General features: G+C 41.3%; 2 protein-coding genes across 7 annotated transcripts in view; one reads left to right on the forward strand and one right to left on the reverse strand.

The window, feature by feature from the left end:
• MED12L (mediator complex subunit 12L) overlaps positions 1-17,250 on the reverse strand; it is a 201,831-nt gene that overhangs the window by 124,282 nt on the left and 60,299 nt on the right. The gene's annotated exons all lie outside the window — the stretch shown is intronic.
• On the forward strand, positions 7,239-16,704 carry P2RY14 (purinergic receptor P2Y14). The gene is made up of 2 exons (XM_077348679.1): positions 7,239-7,639; positions 14,894-16,704. The coding sequence occupies exon 2, from the start codon at positions 14,914-14,916 to the stop codon at positions 15,922-15,924; it is 1,011 nt and encodes a 336-aa protein (XP_077204794.1). The 5' UTR covers positions 7,239-7,639; positions 14,894-14,913; the 3' UTR covers positions 15,925-16,704.

Here is a 17,250-nt window from a genome sequence, read left to right on the forward strand (position 1 = left end):
CTATAAAAATTCAAAACTATAGGCAGTATAGTTGCATCAAAAAAGTGTGTAAAAATAAGTTCTCTTGCCTATAAGATGCAAATAGGTAGAAATGATTAGGTTATGATTTCCCACACGTTAGGACAGCAACATGAGCTATGATATAATGCTAGCCTTGAACCTCACAACTGATTGGTTCTCTTCCACAAGTATGACAGAACAGTGGAATACTCATACCAGAGCTCAGGGAAAAGTCATAAAATACCAAGGCAATTGGTAGCCAGTGAAAATCTGTTCTAGGTGGTCAGACTTGCTCAGAACTATATACAACTGAGCTGTATACAACCCAAATTACCCAAATCATAAGAGGCTTGCCACACACTCCATAGCATCCCACTGACTATTAGTGAAGGCTACTTCGTATTCCCACGGTCATCAGGGAATCATAGAATCATATGTGGGTGGGCAGGTAGTTGAGAGTTCCTTCACTGTGCAGGGGGTTAGACTAGATAACCCTGGATATCCCTTCCAACTCTATGATTCTAATCTAGAGAGGCTTGGCTCCATGTTCCCCCACCAGATAGCTACAATGAAGAGGGCTTTGTCAGTGGTCATGCTCTATCCTGACACTGCTTTTCCCATGTGGTCTGCTTTGTTTTTCCCCTGTGGTTTTGTCTTTTGTGGTTTATCAGAAGCCCTGTGTGGTCTGACACAGCTTTTAATTTCATCTGTTGCTAAATTGTGTTGTTCTATTGATGGCTAACGGATACTATTGCACATTTCTGCTGCTGCCAAATTTATCTCTTTGATATGGTTTGTTTTACAATTTGGTGCCTATTTGAAATTATTTTGCACAGTCACTTTGTGATAAAATGGTAACAGTGTATTTTAAAACAAATGTCTAGCCATATTCATGTACAAGCATGTTCACACTATTTCTCCATACAAGCCCATGATTGTACAAGAAAATACACCCATCATGCATATTTTCCCTTATGCAACATTTTTTTGCCCTGAAAGGGCATGCAAGCCCTTTCAGGAGAAAAAGAATGCATAAGAGAAAGCAGGCCTGCTTTACTCTGAAAGGCACACTGCTTGCCAAAGTGTAATGGGTCTGCTTTGAACTCTAATCACTAAAGTACAACAGAATTCTCTGATTATGCACATAATTGATTTTTGTATATGTTCTAAATATTTTGAATCACTTTCACCCTAAAGGGGAAAAGTGCAAATGAAATTAGTACATGGATGACTATTCACCCATGACTCCAAACTTATTTATAGTATTATTTTAGTAGGGAGCATTAAAACGAGGCAGTTCAAAGCAAGAGGCTTCTATTCTAGTCTTAATGCGAGTCTAAACAAAAAGCTGGTAGATCAGCAGCTCTGAAAATTGCATGGTCTAAATACAGAAACTTAATTATTTTTATTAATTGCAGTTAAATTGCACAACCAGAAGGTAGCAAAAGATTACTTGGTTATTCATATATCCTGACATTTCTTATTAACTTACTAGTACTAACATGAATGAAGAAAATAACTCTCTTCAGGATTTAAGTCCCATAAAAGGATCAATTTTTACCTTTTCCTATCATAATAATATTCAGAAGAATTAAATCTCCAAATTGTTTTTGGTTGACTTCAACAGCCCAGCATGTTGCCCCATAGAATAAGATACAAGGGGTGGATCCAGAAACTCTCTTCTTCTAAGGGAAAGTTTTCCTCTGATCGAGGAAATCTTCCTTCACTGGAGGAAGACTCTTTTAGCAAAAGGCAGTTTAGAAGAAAACAAGAATAACTTTAAAGTCTCACGCATACAATATAATAATATTTTCTTCTTTTAGTTGAATGGTGCAATGTTTTAGAGCGCCATTAGATAGCGCTGATTAAAATGGGATTTACTTCCAACAAAGATTTTTCCATTGAAATACAATTGGGGATGTGACCACAGGCCCAAGGGATGATAGGATAATGGAGGGAGATGTTGCTGGAAAGCAGGAGAAGGGCAGTGGCAGGAAAACTGAGAGATTTTATTGTTTTATGTTACTGCTGTTTTGTAGCCTTAGCTACAAATATACATACAAATATCCAACTGTAAGTTGAGTCTCTTCTGCAATCAGGTTCTCATGCATGAACTCAGAATCCCAGTAAGGTTAGACATTAAGTTTAACAGAATTACATCCATGAGTGAATTTGGATGTTAAAAAGCCGAGCAGCTAAACCCTTCCAGGATCAATCCCTTTGCTTAAAGAGCTGCCAACAATCAGAAATATCCACCCAAAACACATTTCTAACAGCTGTATCATGACACAGCCAGACATGAGAAATCTCACTGTTTGTTGGCGGAGTCTGTGGAAGCAATGCTCTGCTGTCTTTTTCCTTAACAAAAATGACTTTGTTGCAATTATCTCAAAATGTTTACTTTGTACATTTTCCTTTAATCTCCACATAAGGCTACACATTCTGGACCTAACTACAGTCCCTGACTCCAGCAACATTGTTAAGAGAACGCTGCTGCATTATTTTAGCATAAGTTCATTATCTAGCACTTTAGAACAACTCTGTCTTTACCATCATCAACTGACCTAAAGCAGAAGTCCATAATCTGAAGAAATAATTAAGGAAAGCATTAAAGCAGGGATCATCAACCCCCAGTCCGCGGCCCAGTGGCGGGCCGCAAAAGCCACAGTACCGGGGAGAGGAAGGAAAAGGTATTTGTAAACTGCATTAAAACTCCTTTGGGTAGTGAAAAGGTGGCCAGGCATCTGTTGATTTTTTTAATTTATTATTTGATTTATTGACCGCCACTTCTGGATCAAGCCAGCTCTTGGCGGGTTACAGTAAAACCCCAATAAAACATAAATAATACAATAGGATAGTCCCTTGGGCAGCATAAGAACTGCGGGCTCTGGGGGATTTACCAGCTTTCTGCAGGGCCTCCAAATCAGAGCTCTTCCACCAGGCTTATGGCTGAGGCCAGCGTCACTTGGTGTGATTGGGTCCCCCTCTTCTGCAGTCCTTCAGGCACATCCCTAGTCTCCTCCTTGGGTAATGTCGCCGTGTTGGGTTGGTTGATGTGTTATATATTAGGATGGTTTTTATGTATTAGGGGTTTTTATCACAGAGTTTTATATGCTGTTACTCACCACAACCCTTAGGGGAGTGGCGGGCTATAAATCTAAATAATAATAATAATAATAATAATAATACCCTCCTACAACCCCCCTCCCAGCTCACCAGTCCAGAATAAACCAGAATGCCCCAACACAAACACACACGCACAATGCCTACAGGCCATGAGACAGTCACACCTCCAGCCCTTGATGTTCAGAGGCATTCCCTGTTTAGCCAGGGAACGTGTAAGTGCTGCAGTGGAGAATGAGCTAGGACATCTGCATACATGTCAAACAAAACCATATTTATGACTGACTGTGTTTAATAAACCAACTCCAAACAGTATTCCAGCTCCTAGTCCGACAAACCCTAACTGGCAGCGGAGGAGAGTGCCATCAAGGGTCAGCTGACTTGTTCTGATCCTGCATTCGCTGTCAGGGGCTCATGGGACTTGTAGTCCAGGGACATCTGGAGGGCCACAGTTTGCCCACCCCTGCTGTAGGGTATCTAGACGAGAGACAAAAAGACAAGGTTTGCCATTGCCTGCCTCTGCGTAGCAACCCTTTAATGCCTTGATAATCTCTCATCCAAGTACCAGCTAGAAGAAGAGTTGGTTTTTATACTCTGCTTTTCACTGCCTGAAGGAGTCTCAAAGCGGCTTACAATCGCCTTTCCTTTCCTCTCCCCACAACAGACACTCTGTGAGGTAGGTGGGGCTAAGAGAGCCCTGATATTACTGCTTGGTCAGAACAGCTCTATCAGTGCTGTGATACAGCTGGTTGCATGTGGAGGAGCAGGGAATTAAACCCAGCTCACCAGATTAGAAGCTGCCGCTCTTAACCGCTACACCACACTGGCTAGAGCTGCCCCTATGTAGCTTCTAATACCTGATGAGATCAGGCTAGCCTGGACATCCAAATCAGGGCAGCACAAACAAACCACAATTAATGTCCTGCATGGATAACACTAACCAAAACTAGCTTCATTAAATCATGGTTTTTGCCACACATCTTAACCAAGTCACTCAACACAAAAGGATATCTCCACATCACCTCTACTTTCAGTGGAGTACCAAAGCAGAGCACCCATGCTCACAGTCTTCTTCCCTTCCAGGTAGTTTGAATATCCTTTAAACTATCGCATAGGAGATCTAGATGAACAATAGCCAGTAAGCGATATATCCATCCGTTGTTCTCCCACTAAAATTCTGTACTCAGTGTGAGTCCAAACACACTGCAGGCATCCTGATACACTATATACCTAAACTGCAGCTTTTGGTGGCAGCTACCTGACTTTCCTAATCAATCACATTTTTGTACTGTTCCTCATCCAAGAAATTCAGGATGATATACACAATTATGCCCTCACAACTCTGCAAGAAAGGAGGCCGTGAATGCATGACTGTTCCAGTGTCACCCAGTTTGCTTCACAAATGAACAGGGTCTCTCATTCCAACCACTGACTATGTCTACTTCCAAGACTTAGGGGAAAATCCATGCCTTGAGGAGCTTACAATATAAATTTTGACAGCACATAAAAAGAACACCTAGAAGAGAGGAATAAGAGATGTACCAACACTGGTAACTAAAACCACTGGTACTTATGCTTTATTTTAGCAGTGGATAAGGATCAGGTAAAAAGAGCCTCTTGTGGCGCAGAGTGGTAAGGCAGCCGTCTGAAAACTTTGCCCATAAGGCTGGGAGTTCAATCCCAGCAGCCGGCTCAAGGTTGACTCAGCCTTCCATCCTTCCGAGGTTGGTAAAATGAGTACCCAGCTTGCTGGGGGGTAAACGGTCATGACTGGGGAAGGCACTGGCAAACCACCCCGTATTGAGTCTGCCATGAAAACGCTGGAGGGCGTCACCCCAAGGGTCAGACATGACTCGGTGCTTGCACAGGGGATACCTTTACCTTTACCTTTAAGGATCAGGTAATTAAGATTCTAGGAAAAGATGGAACCCAGAGGAAAGAAGCAAAGTCACATCTTGGAGGGGGGGTTAAGTTAACTGGAAACTGTCAGCATTACTATACACAGAGTCTCCTTCATTTCTCACACAAAAAAGTAATTCCACAGAAAAATGTGATGACACAATGAGTCATTACTCTTCCTGCTCAGGCATCTTGATAATCTTTTATTTGCCCCATCCCAAACAAATCCCATTAAATACATTCTGTCGGGGAGGAGGGGGCTTTGCCAAATCTAGGTCTCCATCTTACAGTGGCCAGATATATATATGTAAAGGTATCCCCTGTGCAAGCACCAGGTCATGTCTGACCCTTGGGGTGACGCCCTCTAGCGTTTTCATGGCAGACTCAATATGGGGTGGTTTGCCAGTGCCTTCCCCAGTCATTACCGTTTACCCCCCAGCAAGCTGGGTACTCATTTTACCGACCACGGAAGGATGGAAGGCTGAGTCAACCTTGAGCCGGCAGCTGGGATCGAACTCCCAGCCTCATGGTCAGAGCTTCAGACAGCATTTCGGCTGACTCAGGCAAGCCTATGAATTAATGTCCTCCAAAATGCCCTACTGTCAATAGCCCTATATACTTGTACAGGTCAACCTACCTCAGGTTAGGTCCTTCTCTTTTCCTGCTGCTTTCACTTAATGTATTGCTTCCACATCACACCTCTCAAATGAATACTTCACTGTCATATGACAATGGTTAGTAAGAAGCAATACCAAGTTTGTATTGTTGGCATCATCATTTCAAGGGGGGGGGGGTTCTACACAGCATTTATCCCCATGCAGAAGGTCCCACGTTCACTGTCCATCACAGCCTTTTTCAACCTTTTGATGGTGGAGGAGCCCCTGAAATAATTATCTAGGTTTCAAGGAGCTCTGGAAGTGATGTCAGCTGGCCATACATCCCTGCCATGCCCCCAGAAGTGGCATCGCCGCCTGCATTAACACAGGATGACTGTGGGGGGGGGGGGGAGAGACAAGGTGGTTTATGGAATAGGCATGCAGGCACATAAACCATGAAATAACTCACACTTGGGAGAGGGGAAATGGAAGTGGTTAGTTCCCCAGCCAGTGGATCAGTCCACTAAGGTAGGAGGAGTAACCTGCGGACCCCCTGGTTTCCATGGAGATTCCTGCTCTAGCATCTCCAGCTAAAAGAATCAGTTGGGAGGGGATGCAAAAGACCTCTGCTTGGACAGATGGTTTGATTCAGTATAAAACAGCTTCATGAGTCTTCTTGTGCGAGCCTTTAACTTCTATCTTTTTTTTGTCCACTAAGAAGAAAGCGATTCCTTGAGATATGTTTTAGTCGAATCTCATTAAAGCCCTGGTGATATCAACAAAACTTTATTGGAATTGTGTCATGGGCTGCAATTTCTCAGAAATATCACCTACAAACTCTTCCCACACTCACTGCAGATTCCTATTTTACTGAGAAATAGTTTTAGGGTGACCAAGCCATTTCCCCTAGAACTTCCTGTGTAAAGTTTTGCTATTCCATGCCAATTGGAGTTGACCCAGTTCCGCAGGGCTTGCAACACAGAGCTTTTGGTTGGGGCCAATGAACACCAGAAGTAACAAACGTACCAAATAGTGCATCTTCTGGGCTCTCCTCCTTACGACTACTCCCCTGCATTCTGGGATGGATACAAGACAGCACTGGAATATTAATATTTGGATTAAAAACTTGCGGACTGGTTGTTTTAAATGCATAACTCCGGTTTTAATATTGGAGATTTATATTGTATTTTATTAATGAGTGCATATTGTATTATTGGCTATGCTGGGAGGGGCAGTGAAGACATCAAATAAATAAATAATCCTATTTTTAAGAACGTCGTTCTGTTGCTTCAGACCCTCACAGTTCCCCCCCCCCAATCTACCTCAAAAGGATAAAATGGGGTACTTCCTTTGCTTTGTACTCTTGGGAGGAGAGTCTAAATATATATAGAGAGAGAAACCATAATTTTATTGACCAGAAAATAAACAGGAATGGCTTGATTTAGAAAAAGAGGTTATTGTCCAAATCAGTGGCTGCAGCCAATCATTACTTAGGTCAAAAGCCTTGAAGGCAGCAAGCAGGGGGCAATTGGCTACTCAGACAGCCAAGGAAAACTCATTCCTCTTCCCACCCCTGCAAAATCATTATATTATTGTCCAGAGAGCTCGCAGTGACTGCAGCTGAAGTCTTGTGAACCATTTTTCAGTACACTTCCCATGTTACTATAATAGCTACGGCTCTTTTTTTTCCCTTGGAGGTTTTTCTTTTTTCTTTTTTTTTTAAGATTTGAGCTTCAGAACACTTATTCTTTCGCCAAGGATTGCAAATTTGTCACTCTTGCAAGCAGTTCAGAACTGCCCCTTGTGGAAGTACACAGAAGCTGCCCATTTGACATTCAATCCATACATAGCAGCTGCAGGACTGTACTCACAATGGGTTTTTAAAAAGTCCAGTTTGGGAGCTAACATAGCAAATCCCCGGTCTTTAAAGGGTGATGCAGGAATAGTGGCAAGCATTTCTTCTGCGTGAATTTGAAGGCCATTTCAATGGCTGATACCTTGAAGGCTCCGGCGATCTGTTGGTAAGTAAATGCTGCATTTGAAATAAGCATTGTTGTTGTTTTTTTCCCCACCCCACCCCCCATTGGCAGACTTTCCATAATGAGTTCACACTTGGTCGTCTATTAAGTTTCTCTCTCTGCTGATCTAAATTAGCAGCAGGAAATCTAACCTGTCTTTTAAAATGTGCCTGTTCTGATATTAATTATTTTGTTTTGGGGAAAACGCTTCATCGTTGCACTAGTCTTTTTGTATGACCAAACATTAATTCACAACTATTCACTGGATTTAGAGGGATACATGGTAGAATTCTAAGCAAGTATTTTTAAAGGATTAGCAGGCTTCTCAAATAAAAATCAGTATTTGTTTTAATCCTCCAACAGTTTTTAGGTTAGGCAGGGGAGGGGTTGCACCAAAGTACCACACAGGAATGTTTGTGTGACTTTCTCACTGTCACAAGCATCAGAATTGTAAGACTAGAAATTTAGCTCTTTAAAAATTAACATCAGGACCAACAAGTCCTAGAAGGAATCTAACAATAGCCTCAGTCAAGAAACTGAGAACATCGGTGTCATGATGGCAGCTAACTAGTAGAAGTTATACAGGGCATGATGAATCCTTTTTCACCCACCAGCCAAACCCTGGAATGACTGGCTGCCCCCATGCACTGAATGGGGGGATCTATGCAATTTGGGAGGGGAAAGCTGCTGCTTCCTCCTCATGCTTCTCAGGTAGTATAGCTTTAAGGAGAGGGCAATTAGTCTATTTATCTCAATGTCTCTGCAGAAGAAGAGTTGATTTTGTAATACCCTGCTTTTTGCTACCTGAAGGAGTCCCAAAGCGACTTACAAACACCTTTCCCTTCCTCTCCCTTCAACAGACACCCTGTGAGGTAGGTAGAGTTGAGGCAGCCCTAAGAGAACTGTTCTGTGGGAATAACTCCAAGAGAACTGTGACTGGTCCAAGGTCACCCAGCTGGATGAATGTGGAGGAGTGGAGAATCAAACCCTGTTCTGCAGATTAGTGTCTAATGCTCTGTAATGCTAGAAGTACTAGCACAATCTAAGGATTCTCTCAATCAGCAGCTGGTTATATTATGCATTTTACTACTTATAAAGTTCTCTGCACATTCAGCTAAGAAACAAATGATTGGTATTGGATGAGCGAGGGGAGGCAGAATTTGTGCAAGCTTATTAAGGGAGAAGAATTCAACTGTTTTAAGAAATACAGTTGACCGTTATCCCTCTCGGGACAAGTACAGGCAAATTTACAGAAAGATCCTACACACATAAATAAGATAAATCCTACTGAATTCAGTGCATTTACTTCCATTTCCCCCTAACCTGGATAGCCCAGACTAGCTAAATTTGACACTGGTGAGATTTTGGAAGGGAAGTCTTTGGAATACCACGGTTGTGACATAGAATCATAGAATAATAGAGTTGGAAGGGACCTCCTGGGTCATCTAGTCCAACCCCCTGCAATATGCAGGACACTCACAACCCTATCACTCATCCGCTGTAACCTGCCACCCCCTTGATCCTTCACATGAATGTATGCAAAGGCAAACTACCTCTAAATATCTCTTGCCCTGAAAACTCAACAGGATTGCCAGAAGTCAGCTGTGACTTGATGGCACTCTCATTAAATAGGTACAAACACATATTCCAAGGTAGACACAGCACAGTTTGAGCTTTTTTTTTCTTAACAAAGTAATGCGTTTCTTTCTTGTTAAATGCCACTATTTGCTACAGTTATTTCCATTTCCAGTTTATATTAAACAAAAATATGTAACGCACATTTATAATATAATTTCACTTTCAAAACCTTCAAGACCCAGCTGAGGGAAAGTAATTCTTTGAAGATGCCAGAAGTAAAGGAAAATTGTTGGCACGTAAAACTATTTTCATTGGTTTCCATAAACACAAAGAACTGTAATAGTGTTCAGTATAATATTTCTGAAATCTCCTTAGCTCTCAGGTTGCCAAAACTAGGATAACACCATACCATATGCATCATATTTTCTCCTCACTGCTCTTCGCATCTTGGTCCTTCCAAAAGAGCACTGATTATTCAACAGTACTTCAACAGTACTTTTCAACATTTGACACTTAAAAATGTGATACATGTAGATTCTCCAGACCACTAATGGCATCAAAAGTATAACAAAAAGTAAAGGAAGTAAAGTTCAATGGTCCCAAAATAAGGGAACACATTATTTGTTCAACCAAGTGATAGTAAGTAATGCAAGATGACAGTTTTATAGGACAAGTGAAACTGAAGGGTGTGTAACTTTTAAGAAGGGGTCTCTTTCTACTCCTTCACTATTCCTTCTTTCCCTTTCCCTGAAAGCCCCCAAAGCCTCTCTCCTTTTCCTGTTTCCTTCTTTACTTCCCATCTATCAGACAACCTACTTTTATTTGTCCCCTGCCTTCAGATTTTCTAACTTCCCCTCTACCCTGCCTTGCATCACAGTGGAAATCTCAAGCAGCACAGATTATACAGTTCTCCTCTCTTTCATGTTATTGTCACAAGAATCCTGTGAGGGCTGTGTTACTGGCCCAAAATCACCCACAGTGAGCTTCCACAGCTCCTCCCAGATCCTACTGTGCAACTCTGACCACTCTACCACGCTGGCTTCTATATGTGAGTGTGGCTGCTCTTGAACTGTAGCAAGCAGCCAATTCTGGGTGAGTCATGCAAGTCACATAGAAGCAACTTGCCAGGTCTGGCCCCAATTAATTTTCCTTTAAAAATCAAAGCATCTCTGGAAAATGCCAACCTGTTTACTGATAAAGATAACTGCTAGAAGTGTGGCAATACTGTGGGGTTGCCTAGTAACTGCCACTAGAGGCATTTTATTCTTAAAGCTACCGGCACTGCTTAAATTGCTTAGTAGAGGATTAATTCCCCTTTCTTAAGATATTAGATTCTTCTGCAAGCCTGGGACATATAGTATAGTCATGGCTATAATTTCCAGATTTAAGTATCCATAGATTTGAGAAATTGCTATACTGACAGGCTGAGAATTAGTTGTATTGAGATTGCTAACCATCCTAAGCCTCTGCAGCAAATTATCCTTTGAATTATTATCATCATCATCAACTCATCTACACTTATGGATTCTGTAAAGAAGATCTTCCATTAAAGCTGGTAACCTTTGAAAGAGAAGTACCAAAGGCCAAGAAAATGTATAGTCCCTCTCTTCCCTACTTTTTATTAATTTCTCCCCACAGTGATGTAGGGACAGAAAATGTCAAGAACAAATCTCAGATGGTTTATCAGAAGTGCCCTGGGGAAAAACTTAATCCAATAAGCAGACTGCAAAATTAAATTTCTCCAAATTTCCTAACACCCAAATCTACTCCTTGTTTCTTCTACTACTTGAGAGCTTAACAGTTTTAAGGATGTGAAGGAAGTGAATGATAAGTTCTTGTCAAGGGAAAAGCTGATTTTCTGTATGGATGGCAAGGTATCTGAAACTTTTTACAAAACTGACTCAAAAGTCTCAAGCATATTAGAAATTCTTCCATAGGAAGCTATAAGAAGAACAAAATCATTCTTGATATGCTTGAGACTACTTTTTTCCTTCTTGTCCACACCAAATAACTTAGAATAGCAAAAGCATGCCTTCTTTAAAAGAATCCTTTATAGGTACATAGCCAAGCAGAATGCATAATAGAGGTATAGGTAAACAATGCAATGTAGTCAATTTCAACTGCCTTACAGATTTTTTTTTTTTTTGCAAGGTTAGCTCCAGGTTTCATGCGGCCCTAGATGAGATACTAGAAATAGGTTCCATACTGTGACAGGTCCATCTGAATAAAACTATCTATTCAAAATAATTATTTCCTGCTCTCTTGATCCTCATGTTCAAGGTGGATTATCACCTTGTTTAGAACAATAAATGTATACAAACAAAACAAACACAACAAAAGCCATCACATAAATCAAGGACGCTGCACTAGAACTATAAAAATAGAATCAAAATTGGAACATAATAGGGTTGATTCCGCAATCCACAGATGTAAAAGATCATTGGTCTCTCCCATATTCATCACCACTTCCCCCCTCCCAGCAGCCTTTTTCATACCCTACCCTCTGGAGTAACCAGGTAGCTGCTATGTGAGGCAGAATGCTGTACTAAATGGACCGTGGCTCAGTGAAAGAGCCTCTAGTTTGCTTTGCATGCAAAAGGCCCAAAGTTCAATCCCTGGCATCTTCAGGTAAAAGGACCAGGCAGTAATGTGGAAGACCTCAGCCCAAGACCCTGGAGAGCCACCGTCAGTATGAATAGGCAATGTGAATCTTGAAGGATTGATGGTCTGACTCAGTATAAGACAGCTTCTTGTGTTCATGTGACCACCAGTGTAATCCAGCAGAGCTCTTCTTTGGTTCTTACTAGGCCACTCAGGCCCTGCAACTCACAAAATGAATTTTCCTAGGTTTTGGCTAGGTGGAATGGGATGCAGGAAAAAACTGTGACAATCAGCACTTTCTGCTGATGTCTCATGAGAACCAGCCAATATCCTGAAACCAATTACTTAGGGAGAAGGGATTAACCTGCCTTCACTTGTGGTCTTTAAGAAGAGGCAGCCAGCTCCGGGGGAGGGGGGGGAGCACTGAATTTCCTGCACTGATCAGGTTTAGACTAAATGGCCTATATAGCCCCTTGCAACTCTTCTAAGAAAGCCTGTCACACACCAAGGTCTAATTTCCACAATTCCTTTAAACAAGTCAACAAGTCAACAAATGATGCATGAACCATATACGGCGCGTAAGATACATAGAGATCTGCCATAAACACAACTTAAATCACCTTCTCTTATTGCACAGGCACTGCCACAAAGCAGCTGAACCCTCCACTTAAAAAAAAACATGCAAATCAGTCTATAAGGCCCATAGTTATCATGTTGGCAATTGCATTACAGACCACAGCGGAAGAAGAACGTCGATATAAACAGCGTCACCGGATGTCCTGTGCTTCTGCACTTCAAAAACCAAACTTCCTCATTCCTAGTTATCTTTACATCTGCAAAGAAGTATCTCCCTCAAAATAAGCAGCAAGAGTTAGGGCTGCAAATGAAATTTCTGCTGTTGTCCTGCTTCTTCTTCACACAAAGACACACACACACAAACTGTAGATGCAGAAACTGAATCTCTGGGGGAGGTTCGAGGTAAAAGAAGTGGTGGTGGGAAAATTAGTGTTAAAAACGTAGCGTTGATAAAGATAGAAAGTCGATTAGGGAATAAGGGGTGGTCTTCATGCCAGGAGATGCAAAAACCTGTTCTGGTTTTATTCCAGCTATTTTGTCTTCTAACAGTATGGAGGAAAGGAATGAAAAAGGAAGTACTTCAGTAGTTTAGCATTACTCTCTCTACCTTCTACTTGCAGGGTATTGCACAGGAGTGGGAGTCTCAGCAATCCTATCCTTCTTTCTCTAATTTGTATAGAATCATAGAGTTGAAAGTGTCCATAGAGGCCATCTAGTCCAACCCCCTACTCAATGCAAAATCAACCTAAAACATCTAGGATAAGTATCTGTACAGCCACTACCTGAAGACTGTCAAGTGAGAGGGAGCTCACCACTCTCATCTGCTCCCCCTCAATTTTGCCTATGTCCTTTTTGAATTGAGGCCTCCAGAACTGCAAACTGCACACAGTGCTGTATGTGCTGTCTGACCAATGCGGTATAGAATCTTAGAGTTAGAAGGGATCTCCAAGGTCATCTAGTCCAACCCCCTGCACAATGTAGAAACTCACAACTACCTGCCCACCCACTCACAATCTGCCTAGGTTCATAAAATCAGCATTTCTGTCAGATGACTATCTAGCTTCTGCTTAAAAACTTCCAAAGAAGAAGAACTCGCCACCTCCTGAGAAGGCCTGTTTTATTGAGGAAGCGCTCTGTCAGGAATTTCTTTCTTTTGAATTAATTTCATTCCATTGGTTCTGGTCTGACCCTCTGGGGCAACAGAAAACAACTGTGCTCCATCTTCTATATGACAGCCCTTCCAGTATTTGAAGATGGTTATCATATCACATCTTAGTTGTCTTCTCTCCAGGCTAAACAGACCAAGCTCCCTCAACCTTTCCTCATATGACTTGGTCTCCAAACCCCTCACCATCACCGTAGCCCTCCTCTGGACACGCTCCCGTTTTTCTACATCTTTCTTCATTTGCAGTGCCCAAAATATAGTATCTCCTATCCAGTATCTATGCTTCTCATTTTTATGACCCAGATGTAGAATTCTACTTATCCTTATTGAATTGCATCTTGTTCTTATTTGTCCATTTTTCCAGCATGCTCAGGTCTCATTGAATTCTATCTTCTGATTCCTTTCTCACTCTCTTGCACATAATGACAGTCAGTTATTTTAATTCTGGATATGTCTTGGTCACACTCAACACATTCATATTCCTTCTAAGAACTAATTCCCACATCGAGATGTTTGTTTGTCGCTATCCAAAACCAGGAACACATTAAAATTTACAGACAAGACAATAACTTATGATCACACAAACTGCAGCATATCACATTAAATCCTTTGTCCATCTAACTCTGTACTGTCTGCTGTAACTAGAAGTGGTTTTTTGTGGTCTCAGGTCTATCTGAGCTGCCCTAACTGGAGAAGCAAAGGATTAAACCCAGGATTCCCCCCCTCCTCTGCAAACCACATGCCTTGCCAGCAAACCTGCATGAGTCTAAGAAATAAGTACACAGACCAATAAATATTGACATTTACAAATTCATTTCGGATTGCAAATGTAAATATTTACGTGTGAATGTAAATTCCATTACATGTGAATTACATGTGAATTCATGTAATTTTGGAAATTCGCTTAGAGGGAATATGTGTAAAGAATGATGCAAAAGAAAGAACATTTTGTACCCCTACCTATAAAACAAATGATTTTGTAGACAAGATGGGATCCTGAGTATTGGAACACCATGAGTAATGCAGATCTGGAAAACAGTGTCTTGACACCCAAGGGGGGATCATGCAGCTATAGCACATCTAAGCTGCCATTCACCAAAAATATTTCTCTGGGAAGCTCCAAATGCTTCTCTCTAGGATGTTAGTCAAAGGTCACAAGGGTTACTCTTGTGGAAATTATTCATGATGTAAATGTACTTGCTGCAAGTTATACATGTATTTGCTCCAATGCTCAGAATTGCCATTTTAGAATGATTCTACAATATAGATCAAACGTCTAACCAAAGAGAATAGAGAAGCAATTTTTCCTTTTACTGAATTTTTTTCTCTGCTTGTAGGAACTGAAAATGAACTAAGAATGTTGAACTCTAACAATACCAGTTTAGGAAGCCACTGCAACTACAGTGCAATAATAACAAGACAAGCCATCCCAGTCATATACAGTTTCATCTTTCTTGGAGGGATCCTACTCAATGGAATAGCGGCCTGGGTTTTCCTACATGTCCCGAGCAAAACCACCTTTGTCGTCTATCTCAAGAACATTGTCATAGCTGACCTCATCATGAGTTTAACTTTCCCATTCAAAATCCTTGCTGACACAAAACTTGGCCCTTGGCAGTTCAATGTCGTTGTCTGCCGTTTCTCAGCTGTTCTTTTTTATCTAAACATGTATATCAGTATCATTCTGTTTGGGCTCATAGGCTTTGACAGATGCTCCAAAGTTGTGAAACCACAGCATGTGACCTCTGTTCACAAAGTTCGTTGCAGCAAAATACTCTGCCTATTAGCTTGGGCGTTGCAAATTCTTGTGTCACTTCCCAATATGATTTTAACTGATGAAACACCTACCAAAGAAATTTCAGGAAGCTGTATGAAGCTCAAGGGTAATTTGGGATTACAGTGGCACAAGGCTTCAAACTATATCTGCCTGGGAATTTTTTGGACTGTATTCGCTATATTAATAGCCTGCTACAGTTCTATTGCAAGGAAAATATACATTTCCCACAGAAAATTCAAAAGAAACTCTACAGTGGCAAGGAAGAAAGCCAATCGGAATATTTTCACTATTATGCTTGTGTTTATCATCTGTTTTGTTCCCTATCATATTTGCAGAATCCCATATACATTAAGTCAAACTTCACCCCAATACAGCTGCCAGTCAAAAAAACCTCTGTTCTACCTGAAGGAATTCAGTCTAATACTATCTGCTGCAAATGTGTGCCTTGATCCTGTTATTTATGTATTCCTTTGCCAACCTTTCAAGGAAAGGCTGTACCAGAAACTACACCTCAAGGTGAAGACATCTGAGGAACTAGAAAACTCCAGATCAAGAAGATCAAATGCAGTTTGCGAAACTGCAATTTCATGAACGTTGGAAGCAAAATATACTGTCAAAACTGGGGTATGCTGAACCAGTTTAAGGGAACAAATGCATGGTGCAGCAGATTCGCGAATGCGGATTCAGCGAACAATCACACATCTGTCTCAACTGAATCATTCTATTGCTCTTACACTGCCCAGTTTTCCCACTTCCACTGCATGTTCTATGTCCAAGAATGATTGTTGTAGTACTACAAAACAGAATTCCAGTTGCACCTTAAAGACTAAAATAGCATGAGCTTTCATGAGTCAGAGCTCGCTTCTTCAGATGCAACAGAAAGAAAACCATTTCCATCATATTTATCCAGAACATTATAGAAAGAAAGGGGACAGAAATAGTTTGGTAAAGGAAAGTCCTGGTATCCTAAATCAGGTGTGAGTCTCTATATCATAATTTAGATTACATTACAAATGATGAGAGAGCTCAGATGTTCAAAAATCTCTCATGCAGTAAAATACACAGAAATGCAATAAAGTAGGGTAGATTAATTAAGATGAAAGTTTGAAGCAGGGAAAAACTAACTGATATCAAAGGGTTATAGTATAATCTAATATGCTAAGAACTGTCCATTAAAGTGGGCCCCATTGGGTTATCAAAATTACAATGGGCGAAGAAATGAGTCTTGGTTTGAATCAGGATGACAGGGTGTTTAATTTCTTGATGAATTCAGCATTTTCACATTGTATACTATGTTTAAAGATTTTGTAGAAAAGTGAGTTTCGGACCTGCAACAGTATGTCAGGAAGATTAAAATGTTCACCCACTGGCTTCCCAGTATTGTGATTTTTTAATGGTACATCATATTTATTGATTCCGGCAGATAGGGACTGACCTATCTGTCCAACATGGATAGCTAAAGTGCACAGTTGGCCCATGATGGCATACCAGATTACATGCAAGTGGATGAGCCAAAGATGGTGCTGCTGATTTTGGGGAGTCATAGAATTACCTGAGTGGATATGGGGACAAGGTTTTGCTGCAGGTTGAGGTCCTGGGGTTGTGCTTCAGTGATCTCCTGTTTTGGTAAGAAGCATTTACAGTTCCCTAGTCCATGAATAAGAACCTCTTGTGGTGCAGAGTGGTAAAGCAGCCATCTGAAAGCTTTGCCCATGAGGCTGGGAGTTCAATCCCAGCTGCCAGCTCAAGGTTGAGTCAGCCTTCCATCCTTCCGAGGTCGGTAAAATGAGTACCCAGCTTGCTGGGGGGGTAAACGTTAACGACTGGGGAAGGCACTGGCAAACCACCCCGTATTGAGTCTGCCATGAAAACACTAGAGGGCGTCATTCCAAGGGTCAGACATGACACGGTGCTTGC

The sequence above is a fragment of the Paroedura picta genome, chromosome 8 (genome assembly GCF_049243985.1).
Source record: "Paroedura picta isolate Pp20150507F chromosome 8, Ppicta_v3.0, whole genome shotgun sequence".
NCBI classification, from domain to species: Eukaryota; Metazoa; Chordata; class Lepidosauria; order Squamata; family Gekkonidae; genus Paroedura; species Paroedura picta.